The 19,512-nt window shown below is 38.8% G+C and overlaps 1 protein-coding gene across 4 annotated transcripts in view; it reads right to left on the bottom strand.

The window, feature by feature from the left end:
* The window catches only part of KIAA0319L (KIAA0319 like), a 118,473-nt gene that overhangs the window by 32,671 nt on the left and 66,290 nt on the right, over positions 1-19,512 (bottom strand). For 3 of the 4 annotated variants that reach the window (XM_047793308.1, XM_047793307.1, XM_047793309.1), the window contains exons 4-6: positions 10,293-10,539; positions 7,072-7,173; positions 3,723-3,820 (exon numbers count right to left, since the gene is read on the bottom strand). In XM_047793308.1, coding sequence (XP_047649264.1) covers positions 3,723-3,820; positions 7,072-7,173; positions 10,293-10,539 — 447 coding nt within the window. The remainder of the gene's footprint in view (positions 1-3,722; positions 3,821-7,071; positions 7,174-10,292; positions 10,540-19,512) is intronic. The other variant, XM_047793310.1, reaches the window with a different exon arrangement.

Genomic DNA, 19,512 nt, shown 5'->3' on the forward strand with positions numbered 1-19,512 from the left:
TCTGGCCCAGGAACTTCCATATGCTATGGGTGTGGCCATAAAAAAAAATAATAATAATAATAAAATAAAAATAAAACAAAACAAATTTAAAAATTTTAAAAATTGTCACCATGCTGTATAGTAGAAAACTGACAGAACACTGTAAACCAGCTATAATGGAAAAGAATAAAAATCACAAAAAAATTTAAAAATAATAATAAAATAAAATTTGTGAGCAGAAAAAATTTTTTTTAATTAAATAAAATATATATCTGAATTTTCCAATGATGATTCTTGCAATCTCCTCTTCTTGCACTGTTTTCAAAACGGGGAAAGTAAACTAGCTGGAGAGATGAAACAAATTATAAACTAAAAACCCATAGCTTTTAATGTGAATCTTATTACTAGTTGACTCTAGAATAACAGAAGGGATTTTAAAATCTCTGTACTCCCATTTTCTTTCCAGAAGAACATTAAGGGCCCAACCATCCTACTTCACAGAGTTATGAAATTAAAACAATCATCTCTGCAAAGAAAAACATTTTGAAAAAACACCAAATAGCTCTCAAATATCTGAGTATTTTTCCCTCCTGATTTCTACTACCAGTATGAACATAAAAGAAAAAAAATTACCCACAATCTGACTGTCCTAACATACCAATTAATCATATTTTTCTTCTTTCCTTCTAATCTTGACCACATACCAAAAAATAGCTATAAACAGCTCATTTGTTCAACACTTACTGGGAACCAATTATATTCTGGTCACTGTCCCAGGCTTGGAGTTTGAAGATGATTATAAAGAGCTCATATTTCAGCAGTATTCATGGCCTAGCTTACAGTGTGCATCAAACTTTTTATTGTTCCTTCTTCCGCTCATTTAGCATGAACACTTTCCCATTAGAATAATATTTTTAATAGTCGTTTCAATAGGTTCAGAATAGTACATGAATAAATGTGCCATAATTCATATAAGCATTTCACATAGTTAGATATTTGGGTTGTTTCCAAATTTTTACTATTATAACTAATGCTACTATGATGGATGTCTTTCAGGTAGAATGACTTCTTTCTTTCTTTTGAGTTATCTCCTTTGGGTAAATATTAATTGATTGCATGGAGCATTTCTGACCACTTCCTTCTTCTTGCAATGCTCTCCTTTCTTGGAGTTTATTTCTGTACCTACTCCTCATTTTCTTACGTTTCCTCTTCCTGCCTTAGCTTCAATAAGTGTTCCCCAGAATTCCAGTGCAATCTGTTTATTTATTTACTTTACACACTCTGGCTGATATTATCTATCACCATGTTTTCAGATGTCATCTATTTGAGGTTGATGTACAAATTTATATCTCCATACCAGATCTGTATCCTGATCTCTAGCCCCTCACCTCCAGCTACATACTGGCCACCTCCACTCAAATGTTTCACAGGTACCTCAAACTCACTGTGTCCCAAAATGAATTAATCGTTTTCAAACCTCTCCCTCTCTCCTCTTTCTATGCTCCTCATTTCAGTGAATATCACCACAAACACACCAACATCCATCCAGGTGCCTAAGTCAAAAGGCTAGAATTATCCTAGACTTCTCCAACAACTGCACCCAATTAATTAATCACCAAGTTTTATCAAGTTGACCTCCAAAATATTTCTCAAATCCACCCACTTCTCTCCGTTCATACTACCATCAACTTAGTTTTTAACCATTCGTCATAGCACAATTGTTAAAAGTATGGACTTTCAGAGATGGAAAGTTCCAGTTCAAATCTACCATTTAATAGCTTTGTGCACTTTGGCCAAACCATTTTATTTTTCTAATTTTTATTTATTTATTTTTAAAATTTTATTGAAGTATAGTTGATTTACAATGTTGAATTAATTTCTGCTATACAGTAAAGTGATTCAGTTATACATACATACATATATATATATATATAAAATTCTTTTTCATATTATTTTCCACTATGGTTTATCATAGGATATTGAATATAGTTCCCTGTGCTACACAGCAGGATCTTATTGTTTATCCATCTTATATATACTAGTTTACATCTGCTAATCCCAAACTCCCAATCCGTCCCACCCTCAACCCCCTCCTCCTTGGCAACCGCAAGTCTGTCCTCTATGTCTGTAAGTCAGTTTGTTTCATAGATATGTTCATGTGTGTTGTATTTAAAATTACATGTATAACTGATATCATATGGTATTTGTCCTTCTCTTTCTGACTTACTTTGCTCAGTATGATAATCTCTAAATTCATCCATGTTGTTGCAAGTAGCATTTTTTTCATTGCTTTTTATGACTGAGTAGTATTCCAGTGTGTGTGTGTATGTGTACATACCCTAACATCTTTATCTGTTCATCTGTTGATGGACATGAATATAGGGGTGCATGTATCTTTTCGAATTATAGTTTTGTCTGAATATATCCCCAGGACCGGGATTGATGGACAACTCTATTTTTAGTTTTCTGAGGAACCACCATACCATCTTCCATAGTGGCTGTACACCAATTTACAATCCCACCAACAATGTAGGAGGGCTCTCTATTTTTCAGTTTTGTCATTTTAAAAAAGATATCAATACTTACATCGTGGGGTTGTTAGGAAGATTAAATGAAATAATTATATAAAACAATCAGTACTGTGTCTGATACATGGTATAAGCTAAATAGGTGGTTTTTAAGTTTTATTTTATTTATTTATTTTCACTCAGACTATCATCATCTCACACCTACATTTTTCAACAGATTCCTCACTGATCTCCCTAATTTGGGTCTTAACCCCGCCAATCTGCAATCAGGGTGATCTTTTTAAACTGAAAATCTGAACATGTCATTCTCCTACTTAAAACCTTTCAAAGGTTCCATATTCCCTCCAGATAAGATTTAAAATCCTTACTCTGGCACACAAGGCTCTGTACAATCTGGCCCCTGCAACTCTCAAACTTGTGCCACCGCTCTTCTCAGACCTTAGGGTCCAGTCAGGATGAATCACATATAATTCCCTTTTCCCCACATTTCTCTCTATTATTTGTCCCAATGGACATATTACTTCCTCTGTTTGGGGTATTATCACCCCACTTTTACCCAGTAAGTTAGTTACCTTTCATGACTCAACTAAGCAAACTCTAAGAAATCTACTCTAACTACCCAGGGCTTTGATATCCCTTGCACTGACCTAGTGTATCCCTGTTTTAATTACCTGCTTCTGGTCAGCATTACCTACTAAATACTATTGTCCTTGAATGTCAGATTATGACTAAGTCACTGGTAAATCTCCAATACCTGCCACATGACTAGTTTACAATGAACAGTTGTTGAAAGAAAGAATGAGTGAATAAATGAATGAATGAATGAATGAGACTGCTTGGCCAAAGAATATGAGCATTTTTATGACTCTTAATAACAACACTAAATCCCAAAAAAGACTAAGCCTTACTCAGTCATGTGGCCACAAATAACCTAGCTTATCTCCCAAATTCTAAAATCCTTATGTTACCCTTAAAAGCTGTTTAGTGTATATTTTCAGCTGTCACCACTATGCTTACACAGTATTCTTACCATAAGTGAAAATTTGAGAATCATACACTAACAAATACTGGATGTCAGCCAGCCAGACTTTTGGAGGATTCACTTCTGAAAAATTATTCCTGACTTAAGTGTGGACAGAAAATTCTATATTATACATTTTAGAAAACAGTCAACACCTCTATCCCAGCCCTGCAAAGGACAAGAGGCAAATTCACCTTGGATAGTTTGAGGACCTGGGAATGTTTCCCTTCCATTTCTCCACTGTAGTCTTTAGGATGAGTAATCAGCTGCCAGTCGTAGGTGTAGGTTTCTCCTATAGAAGGGCAGTTACAAAAATCATGAAAATACACACCTACACACAGAGAGGGCAGCCACACAGCCTGTCTATAACAAATCTCTTCCAAACCTTGACAAGGCCTTAGTTTTAAAATTTTCACCCCGAAACCTAAAGGGAAACCAAATAGTCTGTTGAAAGAAAGAGGAGATTCTGCTGACTCAACTACTGCTAGAGCTTCTTCCACTCTCTCCCAGCAATGTTCATTCCTGCCCTTAACCACCCTGCTTTGGGCCGGTCCTCCCCCAAATACCAGGTTGCTCATGGTGTGGCACCCCAGGGAAAATACATGCCCCACCAACCACTATGGATGAACTCACAGGGAACAAAGGCCATTTTCTTACAAAACTTCTTTTGCAACAAAGAGGAGCAATGACTTCTAAATAACATGGTTCAAAAATAGCTTTTTCGAGAGTGCTAACAATGCTCCTCTCACTGAGGTCATCGCACCCTGGTGAGTTAAAAGAGCTACTTCATTCCTGCTGAGCTAAATAACACACTGCAGAAGATGGTAGGGTATGGCCCATTTAAAACAGGCCCCACTGAAATTAATTAAGATCAAATGAAGCATTAAATGGTCCTCATTGGTACCCTGGACTATATGACTGGGTAGAAGAGGACAGACCCTGTTACCTAATGGAATCCCTCCCCAGTTAAGAGGTCTTAAATACTTTTTAGAACAAAATGCAAAGGCTAGGAAAGGGTGAGATTTGGTAGGAAGGTTTAGTTTAAGTTACTACCCAAAAAGGAAAAAAGAAAAGAAAAGCAAAAGAAACCTCAAATGCTTACAGAGAATAATTGTCTTTTTCTTATTTCATGAGGTCAAAAGGTAAAGTTAACACATAGAACCTGATTCCAAATAGGCTTCATCTTAAGATTGGATTTTATTTTATAAGCCTAAGATACAAGATCTATTACTCTTCCTTCCTCCAGAAAATACTAGCTTTGTTTTGGCCAGTCGTTGGCCCCAGGCAGCTCTCATAAATGTATATGCAGAAGCTAGCTGGGTGAGGAACAGGAAAGCAGCAGAAGCAGGACTTGTTTTAAGGGATAACATTTCTTGAACTGTACCTGGAAATTTTTCTCCACAGAGAAAAGAAATTCACACTAGTTTGGGAACTGAAAATTTTATAACATCTAAGGCTAGCAACACAAATTTCAAAAAATGACACTATTCCTAGGACAGAAACACTCAGGGGATGGATTATGCCTTACAGATAGAAACTTGCCCAAGGGTAGGTACAACTGCGTAGGTCTATTAGACAGAATGCTGGTTTTAATGATCTAGGGCAGTGGTTTTCAAACCATGCCTCTGAACCCTAGAGGGATCCTGAGAGGTGCTTCAGGGACTGCCAAGGGAAATGAAGGGGATGAAGAACAGGAAGAGCTGGTCCTGCCTCATCATCCCCAATCTTCGAAAGTTTGAAACCATCCATCTCATGTTCCTGATAAAGGCTGAAGAACCTGGGGACAGGAGAGTCAAACTGATGTGTTCTTGAATACTGATATACCAGGTGATATTAATTCACAGAAATGTATATGCGAATAGGGGTTAGAAAAGAAAACATAGGAGTTCCCATTGTGGCTCAGTGGTTAACGAATCCGACTAGGAACCATGAGGTTGCGGGTTCGGTCCCTGGCCTTGCTCAGTGGGTTAAGGATCTGGCATTGCCGTGAGCTGTGGTGTAGGTTGCAGACGCAGCTCGGATCCCACGTGGCTGTGGCTCTGGCATAGGCCGGCGGCTACAGCTCCGATTAGACCCCTAGCCTGGGAACCTCCATATGCCACAGGAAGTGGCCCTAGAAAAGGCAAAAAGCCAAAAAAAAAAAAAAAGAAAAGAAAATATAACAGGAGTTCCTGTTGTGGCACAGAGGAAATGAAATCTGACTTGTATCCATGAGGATGTGGGTCTGAACCCTGGCCTCACTCAGTGGGTCAGACATATGGCGTTGCCGTGAGCTGTGGTGTAAGCTTGGATCCTGCATTGCTGTGGCTATGGTGTAGGCCAGCAACTGCAGCTGATTCGACCCCTAGCCTGGGAACTTTCATATGCTGAGAGTGCAGCCCTAAAAAGCAAAAAAAAAGAAAAAATAATAAATAATAAAAAGAAAAGAAAATACAACAGAGCCCAGGATGTCTTTCACAAAAGAGTGGAAGCAATGGCAGCTCAAAGCAGTTCTTTCCTCACCTGAACCTTCAACTTACCACCAGAGGAGAAAAGGAAAACGTTTCTCTCCAGGATGGTGGAATGAATTGATACAGAAAATTCAATTTGAGGGCAGAAATATAGAACAGAGAGGGCATTTAGGCTCTGGAAAAGCATTTTCTGCATAAATACACTATTTGGTATTCGGCCCAGAAAGTAGGGATATTGTATTGGAAACGTGTGTACCTAAAATGGGAGGACCCCATCCTGAATAAAATGTGACATTTTGCTTAACTAACCTTATAATGAAGTACTTGACTAACCTTATAACAAGAGTAACACAAACCCAATGCAATCATCTTCTGTCAAAGTATGCTTCATTTCATGTTACAGATAGTCTTAAGAGAATATGTGTTTATAAGTAAAACACTGGCATATTAACATATACTTCAAGAAACATGCTCAAAATACAAAAGTTTTCTTAAATAATAAATTAATCATCCCCTAATTTATATATTTTATAAATTTGAATTTTGTATATCACATTGGACTTGCATTTTTTTAGGTGACAAATCTATATTAGCAGTAGTCTTGAATAACTTCTCTACAAGTTCTATATCTGCTGTTTATGAGTTGTTTGGCCAAAACAAACAGGTTAACCTGGGCCTCAGTTTCTTCCTCTTTTAAGTGGGTATAATACAATCTATATTTAATGAGCAATAACTATGTGCTAGGCAAAGAAGTAGGCACCTTATATACCATTTCATTTTGCCCTTAAAGTAATCTTATAAAGTAGGAATTATTAGCCTCATTTTACTAAGAAAAAAATGGGAATTTAAGAGAAGTTAAATAACTTGCTTAAAATCATTCAGCTAATGACTGAGTTAGGATTTGAACCCAGCCTTGACATCAAAGCCTATGATCTCAAACATTTTATTATATTGCCTTTCATATCACATAAATATTTGTGCATGCACAAGCCATATCCTATTCTCACAGGACTTATACAACAAGTAAATGAGTTAAGGGATGTAGATATCATATGAGTTAAAACATTATACAAGTATAAGAGGATTATTTTACCTGCAAGTGGTTCTGGAAGAACATATGCATTTAACTGAACTTCATTCTTAGGCAGGGTAATTTGGACACTGTTCCCAGCAGAGACCACCAGTTCCTTTACAACTGGAAACAAAGAAAATATACAAAATATAAGAAATTAGATCCAAACTATCTCATTTCTTTCCTTCCTTTGGGGGCCAAATTTCTTCTATAAACAATATTCAGCTACTGCCTTTCTTATCTATCTACTCTCTAATCCCCTGAAATGTGATTTTTTTCCCCTGCACTTTTTCATTGAAAAGGATCTTTAGAGGTCATCAACAAACTGCATCTTAGCAAATCTAATAGCTATTTCTAACCCTCACCCTCACCTCTGGCATCTAATACTGCTGGCTGCCTCCAACTTAAAACTCTTGGTTATCATGCCACCATATTATTCTACTTTCTTCCTTTCTGAGTTTTTCTCCATTGCCTTTTAACTATGGTGTGTCCCTAAGCCCTCTTTATAGAGTACTTTCCACAGATTTCAATAAATAGAGTTCATCTCATTTTCAAGGACCATCTTTATGCTGATATATAACATTCTAATAAAATACATGGAGTTCCCGTCGTGGCGCAGTGGTTAACGAATCCGACTAGGAACCATAAGGTTGCGGGTTCGGTCCCTGCCCTTGCTCAGTGGGTTAACGATCCGGCGTTGCCGTGAGCTGTGGTGTAGGTTGCAGACGCGGCTCGGATCCCGAGTTGCTGTGGCTCTGGCGTAGGCCGGTGGCTACAGCTCCGATTGGACCCCTAGCCTGGGAAGCCGTATATGCAGCAAGTGCGGCCCAAGAAATAGCAAAAAAAAAAAAAAACATATATATCAGAGTTCCTGTTGTGGCTCAGAGGTAACAAACCCGACAAATATACACGAGGATGTGGGTTCAATCTCCGGCCTTGTTCAGTGGGTTAAGGATCCAGTGTTGCAGTGAGCTGTGGTGTAATCACAGACGTAGCTCAGACCCTGCGTGGCTATGGCTGTGGTGTAGGCCGGCAGCTGCAGCTCTGATTCTACCCCTAGCCTGGGAACTTCTGTATGCTACAGGTGTGGCCCTAAAAAAAAAGTTAAATTAAAAATAAGTTAATTAAATTAAATACATATATGAAGTTCCTAGGAGAAATGTCAACAAGGCCAGCCTTAATTTTCTTTCCATTTCAATTGTTGCAGCTATAGATTGAGATAATTCCAAGAATCTTAACTAGTCTTCCTACTGCTGCCTCTCCCCATTCTAATCCATTCCACTCTGTCTTCCTAAAACACGTATCACCATGAATTTTTCTAAAATATTCACCCACTATGATACTCTCCTACTTAAGACCCCAACTCCCACTCCATGTTTAAGGCCAAACTCCTAACCTGGCATTAGAGACCTTCATCATCTGATGACATCATTTCACCCCTGCTAATTCTGAATCTAGTTATTTTCATTTTCCCTCTTATGCTCCATATAAGCCATGGCCTACTCATGGAGACTTTCCTAAAGCTATTTCTTTCAAATGGGATATGTGCCTACTTTATTCTAAATACTGTACTTTGTTTCTAGCTTAAAAGCCAGTGTTCTTCTCCAAGAAATCTTCCCAGATCACTTCAGTTTAAGGTGATCTACTTTAGCATTTTCGGAACACCCACATCAGCTAATAGCTAGATACTGCCTTTATACTATTCACCAGCTATTCCATGTTTCTCAACTTTGGCACTACTGACATTTTCAACTAGATAAAATTCTTTGTTTGGAGGGGGGAAGAGGTTGTCCTGTGCACTCTAGGATGTTTAGCAGTAGCCCTAGTCCCTACCCACTAGATGTCAGTAGCACCCCTCCTCCACAGTTTTAACAACCCAAAATGTTTATAGGCTGTTGAGAACCACTGATTATATAAATCTTATTTCTCTAACAATAACTGTTCATTTGGTATGAGACCCAGGAACTAGAGAGCTTAAAGCAAACAACTGGCTGGTCCACCCATATTTCAAGACAGGGAGGTGAAAAGAGACAAATACGAAATTTGAGATTTTATCCATCTGCTTGGGAACATTGCACTTGGGGAGAAATGAAACCATTCATTATGGAAGCTTCAGCCTTTAGATACCCCAGGAGATAGAATAAGAATTGCTGAAGTAACTTTCCAAAAAAGAAAAAAAAAAAGAAAGAAAAGAAAGGAAAAGAAAGAAACCACTATAATCAGAGAAAGCATAATGGACAAAAATACAGCACAGCCCAAATCTTTCATAATTACACCAGAAACTACAACCATTATATCTGAATACAAAAATTACTTTAGTGTCTCAGAATTGAAACCTTAATATTTCATGTTATATTACCACCAAAGGAGAATTTAGGAAATTAAAAATTGGCAAAAATTCACTTTCACTGGTTTTGCTTCACCCTGTTGACTTTTTCAGGGGATTGACACAGTTTTCTTGATTAACCATTTCCTCCTAATACCTTAGAATGGAAGCTAGGAACCATAGGCTTAATAAGGCAACACTCTTATTTAAATCTCCTCCCTATGAGTTGTTTTAAAGATAAAGATGCAGAGTTCCCCTTGTGGCTCAGCATAAATGAACCCAACTAGTACCCATGAGGATATGGGTCAATCCCTGGCCCTGCTCAGTGAATTAAGGATCCAGCGTTGCTGCAAGCTGCGGTGTAGGTCACAGATGCAGCTCGGATCTGCTGTTGCTGTGGCTGTGGCATGGGCTGGCAGCTGTAGCCCTCTAGCCTGGTAACTTCCATACGCCACGCCTACAGCCTTTAAAAAAAAAAAAAAAGTCTCTCTCTCTCTCTCTCTCTCTCTATATATATATAAAGATGCTGTCAAAATCAGAGACAGAAATATCTGACCTACAATCAGCCATTCAGAAGGCAAATAGGGGTACAGATCCAACTCTTTCTTTCCAGTGGCCTCTGTTTGCTTGGTTCCTTGAATATTATTTAATTGTATCTTCTGCCTTTAAGTCCTGGGCACCTAGAATCTGGCTCTAGGAAATGAGCCTCATACATTCCCACAGGTTGGAGCTTACTGAAAAAAAGGATTGAGAGCCCAAGTCCTATAATTACAGGGACATTAATGGGATTATTTTTTTCTAATCTATAGTATTCAAAAGTCATGCCTCCTTCCTTTCTTTCCACTAAAGGGGAACACTTTGATCAAAAGCTCTATTTTCCTATCCTATCTCCAAGAGCAGAAGCAAAGGGCCTCACCTGGGTATGGTGTTGAGGTGCTCTGGAATGAGGTCTGGGGGGTAGAGGTAGCATAACTGTAGGAGGGAGCCACTGGCAGAGGGGTAGCAACCTGCATTTTCCCAGGGCTTTTTACTTGCTGAACACTAGAAGTAGTACCAGGGTCCTCGGACGTTTCGGGTTGAACTGATACATTCTTTGACCAACCAGCAATCTTCTCAGTCTGGTCTGTGGTTAAGGGATTAGAAATTATAACTGCCTTGTGGACCTAGAGAAATGCAAAAATTCATTTGAATAGGCAAAAGTTATACAGCCAGTTTAAAGAAATTAAAGAAACTAATCTTACCACCCAAACTGGTAAGAAAATGTTGATATAAATTTGCTCAGTATTTTTTGCTATGCAAAGAGCTTTGCTTAAACAGTGTAATCATACTATGTACTTTATCTTCTTTTCTCACTTATCTTTTACAATTCAATCTTTCTACAATATGTACTAAGTACCTATTATAAAACAGGCCTGTGGATCCAACATATAAATGAAACATAATCACTGTACTCAATAAGTACACAATCTAGTGGGGGAGAAATAGCTGGAAACATAAGCTGAAATGGTGAATAAACTTATAAGAACTATGATGAACCAAAGAAACACAATCTGAGAGTACTGCTCTTTCTTGGAGAGAGCAAGCATGTGAAAGAGGATGGTTTAAATAAATAAAGACTTCCTGGAGGTAGAGAGTTCTGAGAGTTTTAAAGGGTAACCTAGACAAGAGACTGAGGTGAGAGATGAGTATAGGCACAAAAAATGAGATTAAGAAGGCTAGTGTTGAGAAATGAGGATCATTAGCAAAGTGAGAGATGGGGAGTAAGAGAAGATGAACTGAAAAGACAGTCTGGGGCCAGAATAAAGAAGACATTAGATGTCACTTTAAGAAGCCAGGTTGGAGTTCCCGTCATGGCTCAGTGGTTGACAAATCCGACTAGGAACCATGAGGTTGCGGGTTTGATCCCTGGCCTTGCTCAGTGGGTTAAGGATCCGGCATTGCCGTGAGCTGTGGTGTAGGTCGCAGACACAGCTCGGATCCAGCATTGCTGTGGCTCTGGCGTAGGCCAGCGGCTACAGCTCCAATTAGACCCCTAGCCTGGGAACCTGTATATGCAGCAAGTGCGGCCCTAGAAAAGACAAAAAGACAAAAAGACAAAAAAAAAAAAAGGCAGCAGCAGCCAGGTTAATGATGCTAATGAAACGATTATACACAGGGAAGTGACAGGTAGGTCAGGTTTTTGTTTTAAATGAATCGTTCAGGTTGCTACACAGTGTACGGGTTTGAAGAAATAAGCCAATAAATAGCAGAAATACCACTTAGGAGGGTTCTACATTCATTCAAAAGAGAAATGATGAGTGGCTAAACAGGTTGATGGTATGGGTTTTTAAAAAATCAACTTAACTGAAGGATAATATGCAAAATAAACTGCACATATTTAAAGTGTATAGATCAAAGAGTTCTGACAAGTGTATATACCTAGGTAACCACAATCGAGAGAGAACATTTCTTTTTGTTTGTTTGGCTGCATCTCAGCATATGGAGTTCCCAGGCCAGGGATCAAATCTGAGCCATAGTTGTGACCTAAGCCCCAGCCGCCACAATGCCAGATCCTTAACCCACTGTGCTGGGTCCAATGCTCCCAAGATACCACCAAATCCCATTGTGCCACAGCAGGAACTCCAAGAGAAAGAACATTTGTATTTGCCATAAAAGTTGGCTCATGCCACAGAGCAATTACCAGTAATGAAATTATTACTTTTGGTCTTTTTTTTGGTCTTTTTTGCCATTTCTTGGGCCACTCCTGCGGCATATGGAGGTTCCAGGCTAGGGGTTGAATCGGAGCCATAGCCGCCAGCCTACACCACAGTCACAGCAACGCGGGATCCGAGCCACGTCTGCGACCTACACCACAGCTCACGGCAACGCCAGATCCTTAACCCACTGAGCAAGGCCAGGGAGCAAACCAGCAACCTCATCGGTTCCTAATTGGATTCATTAACCACTGAGCCACAACGGCAACTCCCCCAATAATGAAATTATTACATTAGTAATAAAAAAAAAAAAAACCTCCCAACAAACTGAGGTCCAAGACCAGACAGATTCACGGATGAATTCTATAAAGCATTTAAAGAAGAGGTAACACTTATCCTTCTCAAAATATTCCAAAAAAATGGAAGAAAAAGGAACACTTTCGAACTTATTCTACAAGGTCCTTGTTATCCTGATATCAAAAACAAAGCCATCACAATATGGAAAAGAAAATTACAGACCAGTATCACTGATGAACACAGAGGTAAAAAATTCTCAATATTATCACACCAAAGTCAATAATACATTAAAGGAGTTCCCGTCGTGGCTCAGTGGTTAATGAATCCGACTAGGAACCATGAGGTTGCCGGTTTCATCCCTGGCCTTGCTCAGTGGGTTAAGAAACCAGCGTTGCCGTGAGCTGTGGTATAGGTTGCAGACACGGCTTGGATCCCGAGTTGCTGTGGCTGTGGCGTAGGCCGGCGGCTACAGGTCCGATTAGACCCCTAGCCTGGGAACCTCCACATGCCACGCGGGAGCGGCCCCAGAAATGGCAAAAAGACAAAAAAAAAAAAAAAGAAAGAAAAGAAAAGAAAAAAACTAAAAAGGATCATATATCATGAGCAAATGGGATTTATCTCAAGGAATCAGGGATAATTCAATATTCATAAATCAATCAATGTGATATACCACATTAACAAACTGAAGAATAAAAATCATAATCATCTTAAGAGATGCAAAAAAGCTTTTGATAAAATTCAACATTCATATATGATTAAAAACTGTTTGAAAAGTACTGAAGAAAACATACCACAAATGTATAACAAGCCCTTGGCCAACATGATACTCAATGGTAAAAATCTGAAAGCATTTCCTCTTAGATCAAGAGTAAGATAAGGATGCCCACTCATGCCTTTTTTATTCAATATACTACTGGAAGTCCTAGACACAGCAATCAGACAAGAATAGGAAATTAAAGGAATCTGAACTGGAAAGGAAGAAGTAATACCTTCACTATTTGTAGATGACATGATACTATAGAGAAAATCCTAAAGACACTACCAAAAAACTATTAGAACTAATACATGAATTCAGTAAATACATTTTACAGGATATAAAATTAATATATAGAAATCTGTTGCATTTTTATACATTCATAAAGATCTATCAGAAAGAGAAATTAAGAAAACAATCTCATTTACAACTGCATCAAAAATAATAAAATACTTGAGTTACCATTGTGGTTCAGTGGGTTAAATACCTGACATAGTGTCCATGAGGATGTGTGTTTGATCCCTGGCCTCACTCAGTGGGTTAAGGATCTGGCATTGCCACAAGCTGTGGCACAGGTTCAGGGCAGATGTGGGCTTGCATCCAGTGTTGCTATGGCTGTGGCAAAGGCCTGCAGCTGCAGCTCCAATTCGACCTCTAGCCTGCAAACTTCCATATGCTGCAGGTGCAGCAAATAAATAATAAAATAAAAAAATTAAATTAAAATTAAGTTAAATTAAATATACCTAGGAACAAATCTGGAGTTCCAGTCGTGGCGCAGTGGTTAACGAATACGACTAGGAACCATGAGGTTGCGGGTTCGGTCCCTGCCCTTGCTCAGTGGGTTAACGATCTGGCGTTGCCGTGAGCTGTGGTGTAGGTTGCAGACGTGGCTCAGATCCCGCGTTGCTGTGGCTCTGGCGTAGGCCAGTGGCTACAGCTCCGACTGGACCCCTAGCCTGGGAACCTCCATATGCCGCGGGAGCGGCCCAAAGAAATAGCAAAAAAAGACAAAAAAAAATCTAAAAAAGAAAAAACAAATCTAACCAAAGAGTTTATAAAGATCTGTACTCTGAAAACGATAAGACATTGATGAACAAGAAAAGGGAGTCCTTGTACACTGTTGGTAGGAATATAAATTGGTACAGTCACTGTGGAAAACAGTATGGAGGTTTTTCAAAAAACCAAAAATAGAACTACCATATGACCCAGCAATTTGACTCCTGGCTATATGTCTGTAAAAAACAAAAGCACCGATCCAAAAATGTTCATTGCAACATTATTTACAATAGCTAAGATATGGGAGCAACCTAAGTGTCCATTAACAGAAGAATGGATAAGGAAGGTGTGGTATGTACACACACACACAGACACACACACACGAACACACACAATGGAATACTATTCAACAATAAAAAAGAATGAAATTTTGCCATTTGCAACAACAAGAGATGGACTTTGGAGCATATTATGCTAAGTGAAATAGGTCAGAGAAAGACAAATATTGTACAAAATCACTTACATGTTTATGTTGAATCTAAAAAATAACCAAACTAGTGAATATAACAAAAAAGAAGCAGGCTCACAGATATAGAGAATAGACTAATGGTTACCATTGGGGAAAGAGAACAGGAAAGGGGCAAGACAGGGTAGGGGATTAAGAGGTTCAAACCACTATGTAGAAAAATAAATAAGCTACAAGGACATACTGTACAACACAGGGAATATAACCAATATTTTATAATGACTATGAATGGAGTATAACCTTTAAAAATTACAAATCACTATGTTGAACACCTGAAACTTATACAATATTATACATCGACTATACCTAAATAATAAGTGAATGAATAAATATTATGAAGATTTTTACCAAGACATTCATGAAAGAAACTGAAGATGACAGACAAATGGAAAAATATATCACACTCATGGATTATAAAAATTAATATTTACAAGGAGATCCTGCTGAGTAGCATTGAGAACTTTGTCTAGATACTCATGTTGCAACAGAACAAAGGGTGGGGAAAAAAATGTAATTGTAATGTATACATGTAAGGATAACTTGATCCCCTTGCTGTACAGTGGGAAAATAAAATTTAAAAAAGAAGGAAAAAAAAGAAAAATTTTTGAAAAAATTAATATTGTTAAAATAACCGCATTATCCAAGACAATCTACAGATTCAGTGCATTTCCTATCAAAGGGAAAAAAAAAAAAAAAAAGGAGTTCCCATCGTGGCACAGTGGTTAACAAAATTTGACTAGGAACCATGAGGTTGCGGGTTCGGTCCCTGCCCTTGCTCAGTGGGTTAAGGATCCGGTGTTGCCGTGAGCTGTGGTGTAGGTTGCAGACGCAGTTCGGATCCTGCGTTGCTGTGGCTCTGGCGTAGGCCGACAGCTACCGGTCCAATTAGACCCCTAGCCTGGGAACCTCCATATGACGTGGGAGCGGCCCAAAGAAATAGCAAAAAAGACAAAAAAAAAAAAAAGCATTCTTCATAATTTGAGTATTTGTATGGAAACACCAAAGATCCTGGATAGCCAAAGCAATTTTGAGAAAGAAGTACAAAGCTGGAGGTATCTATCATGCTCCCTGATTTAAAACTACAGTACAGGGAGTTCCCGCTGTAGTGCAGCAGACATGAATCTGACAGGTAGTTCCCATTGTGGCACAGTGGACACGAATCTGAATGGTATCCATGGGGATTCAGGTTAGATCCCTGGCCTCACTCAGGGGGTTGGGGATCTGGTGTTTCTGTGAGCTGTGGTGTAGGTCACAGAAACAGCTTGGATCTTCTGTTGCTATAGCTGTGGCATAGGCCGGCAGCTGTAGTTCTGATTCGACCCTTAGCCTGGGAACTTCCATATGCTGCAGATGCAGCCCTAAAAAGCAAAACACCACCACCAAAAAAACCATGGAAAACTATACTATAAAGCTACAATGATCAAAACAATATGGTAGTGACATAAAAACAGATACACAGATCAATGGAACAGAACAGAGAGCCCAGAAATAAGCCTATGCTTATATGATTAATTTAATGTACAACAAAGGAGGCAAGAATATACAATGGGGAAAAGACAGCCTATTCAATGAATGGTATTGGGAAAATTGGACAGCTACACACAAAAGAATGAAACTGGACTACTCACATCATATACAAATTTAAACTCAAAATGCTTAAAGACTTAAATGTAAGCCGTAAACCTATAAAACTCCTTGAAGAAAACATAGGCAGTCATCTACGTGACATCAGTCTTAGCACAAAATCAATATTGATTTTTTTCAATCTGTCTCCTCATGCAAGAGAAACAAAAGCAAAAAAACAAAAAACAGAAAACAAATGGACTACATCAAACTAAAAAGCATTTGCACAGTAAAGGAAATCAACAGAATGAACAGGGGGCCTATTAAATCAGAGGCAATATTTGCAAATGATACATCTGATAAGGGATTGATATCTGTAATATACAAAGAACTCATACAACTCAACATCAAAAAAACCCAATTTAAAAACGTACATAGGAAGTGAACAGATATTATTACAAAAAAGGTATACATGTGACCAAAAGACAAAGTGAAAAGATGCTCAACATCACAAATCATCATCAAGGAAATGTAAAGCAAACCATAATGAGATACCACCTCACAAGTGTCAGAATGGCTATCACCAAAAAGACGACAAATACCAGGTGTCAGTGAGAATGTGGAGAAAAGACAATCCTCATGCACTGTTGGTGGAACTGTAAATCAGTGCAGCCACTACGAAAAACAGTATGATGGCTCCTCAAAAAATTGAAAAAAGGAGTGCCATATAATCCAGAAATTCCACAACTGGGTATTTACCCAAAGAAAAAATCACTAATTTGAAAAGATATGCATACCAATGTTCAATGCAACATTCCTTTTTTTTTTTTTTCCCCGTCTTTTTGAGGGCCACACCCGCAGCATATGGAGGATCCCAGGCTAGGGGTCTAATCGGACCTGTAGCTGCCAGCCTACACCACAGCCACAGCAACGTGGGATCTGAGCCTCCTCTGGAACCTACACCACAGCTCACAGCAACACCGGATCCTTAACCTGCTAAGCAAGTCCAGGAATGGAAACCACAACCTCACGGTTCCTAGTCAGATTCGTTAACCACTGAGCCACAACGGGAACTCCAATGCAACATTCTTTACAACAGCCAACATATGAAAGCGATCTAAGTGTTCATCAACAGATTATATATGAAGTGGTATTATATACAAAAGGGAATATTACTCACCTCTAAAGAAAGGGAAATCTTGCCATTTGCAATAACATGGATACATTTAGGGAGTATTATGCTACGTAAAATATGTAAGAGGTAAATGCCATATGATCTTATTTATATGTGGAATCTAAAAAACAAATAAACAAAACAAAAATAGGACTCATAGCTACAGAGAACTAACATGGTTGCCAGAAGGAAAAGGGCTGAAGGATGGGGGTGACGGATGGAAGAAAAATAGGTGAAGGAGATCAAGAGGTACAAACTTTCAGTTACAAAGCCACAGGAGTATAATATATAGCATGAGGGCTAAGGAACTGCAGCTGCCAGCCTCTGCCACAGTCATAGCAATACTAGACCCGAGCCACATCTTCAACCTAGGCCACAGCTTGTGGCAACGCTGCTGGATTCTTAACCCACTGAGCAAGGCCAGGGATCCAACCCACATCCTCATGGATACTAGTCAGATTCTTAACCCGCTGAGCCTCAACAGGAACTCCTTGAGTATATATATTCTTTTTCAGATTCTTTTCCCTTTCAGGTTATTACAAAATAGTGAGTATAGTTCCCTGTCTATATAGGTCCTTGATGGTGATCTATTTTATACATAGCAGTGTATACATGTAAATCACCAACTCTTCATTTATCCCTCCCCTGCACCCTTTCCCCTTTGGTAACCATAAGTTTGTTTTCTATGTCTGTGGGTTTATTTCTTTTTTTTTTTAATCTTTTATTATCATTGATTTAAAATGTTGTCAATTTCTTCTGTACAATAAGGTGACCCAGTTTTTTTATACATATATATATATATTCATATATTCTTTGTCTCACATTATCCTCCATCATATTCCAGCACAAGTGATTAGATACAGTTCCCTATGCAATACAGCAGGATCTCATCACTTATCTACTCCAAATGCAATAATTTGCATCTACTAACCCCCAGCTTCCAGTCCATCCCACTCCCTCCTTCTCCCCCTTGGCAACCACAAGTCTGTTCTCTATGTCCATGAGTCTATTTCTTTTCTGTAGATAGGTCCATTTGTGCCATATATTACATTCCAGATACAAGTGATATCACATGGTATTTGTTTTTCTCTCTCTATGCTTATTATGTCTCTAGTTCCATCCATGTTGCTGAAAATGGCATTATTTTCTTCTTTTCATGGCTGAGTAGTATTCTATTGTATATATGTACCACATCTTAATCCATTCATCTGTCAGTGGACATTCAGGTTGTCTCCATGTCTTGGCTATTGTAATAGTACCGCAATGAACATATGGGTGCATGTGTCTTTTTTTTTTTTTGTCTTTTTGACTTTTTAGGATTTTGTGGTTTATCCATTCTAAATGTAATAGCTTGCATCTACTAACCCCAAATTCCCTCCCCCTTGATACCCACAAGTCTGTTCTCCATGTCTTTGAGTTTGTTTCTTTTTCTTTTTTCTATTTTGCTCCACGGCATATGGAGGTTCCCAGGCTAGGGGTCCAATCAGAGCTGTAGCCGCCGGCCTATGCCACAGTCACAGCAACACCAGATCCCAGCTATGTCTATGACCTACACCGCAGCTAATGGCAACGCCAGACCCTTGACCCACTGGGTGAGGCCAGGGATCAAACCCACGACCTCATGGTTCCTAGTTGGATTCGTCTCTTGCTGCACCACAATTGGAACTCTAGCATGTGTCTTTTTCAATGAAAGTTTGGTCTGGATATATGCCCAGGAGTGGGATTGTTGGGTCAATAGTTCTATATTTAGTTTTCTGAGGCACCTCCACACTGTTTTCCATAGTGGTTGGACCAATTTACATTCCCACCAACAGTGTAGGGGGGTTCCCTTTTCTCCACACCCTCTCCAGCATTTGCTATTTGTAGACCTACTAAAGATGGCCATTCTGACCGGTGTGAAGTAGCACCTCATTGTAGTTTTGATCTTCATTTCTCTAATAATTAGTGATGCTGAGCATTTTTTCATGTGCCTGTTGGCCATCTTTATGTCTTCTTTAGAGAAATGTCTATTCAGGTCTTCTGCCCATTTTTCAATTGGGTTGTTTGTTTTTTGCTGTTGAGTTGTGTGAGTTGTTTGTATATTTTGGAGACTAAGCCCTTGTCAGTTGCACAGTTTGAATCTATTTTCTCCCA

This window comes from Phacochoerus africanus, chromosome 8, assembly GCF_016906955.1.
Source record: "Phacochoerus africanus isolate WHEZ1 chromosome 8, ROS_Pafr_v1, whole genome shotgun sequence".
Lineage (NCBI taxonomy): Eukaryota > Metazoa > Chordata > Mammalia > Artiodactyla > Suidae > Phacochoerus > Phacochoerus africanus.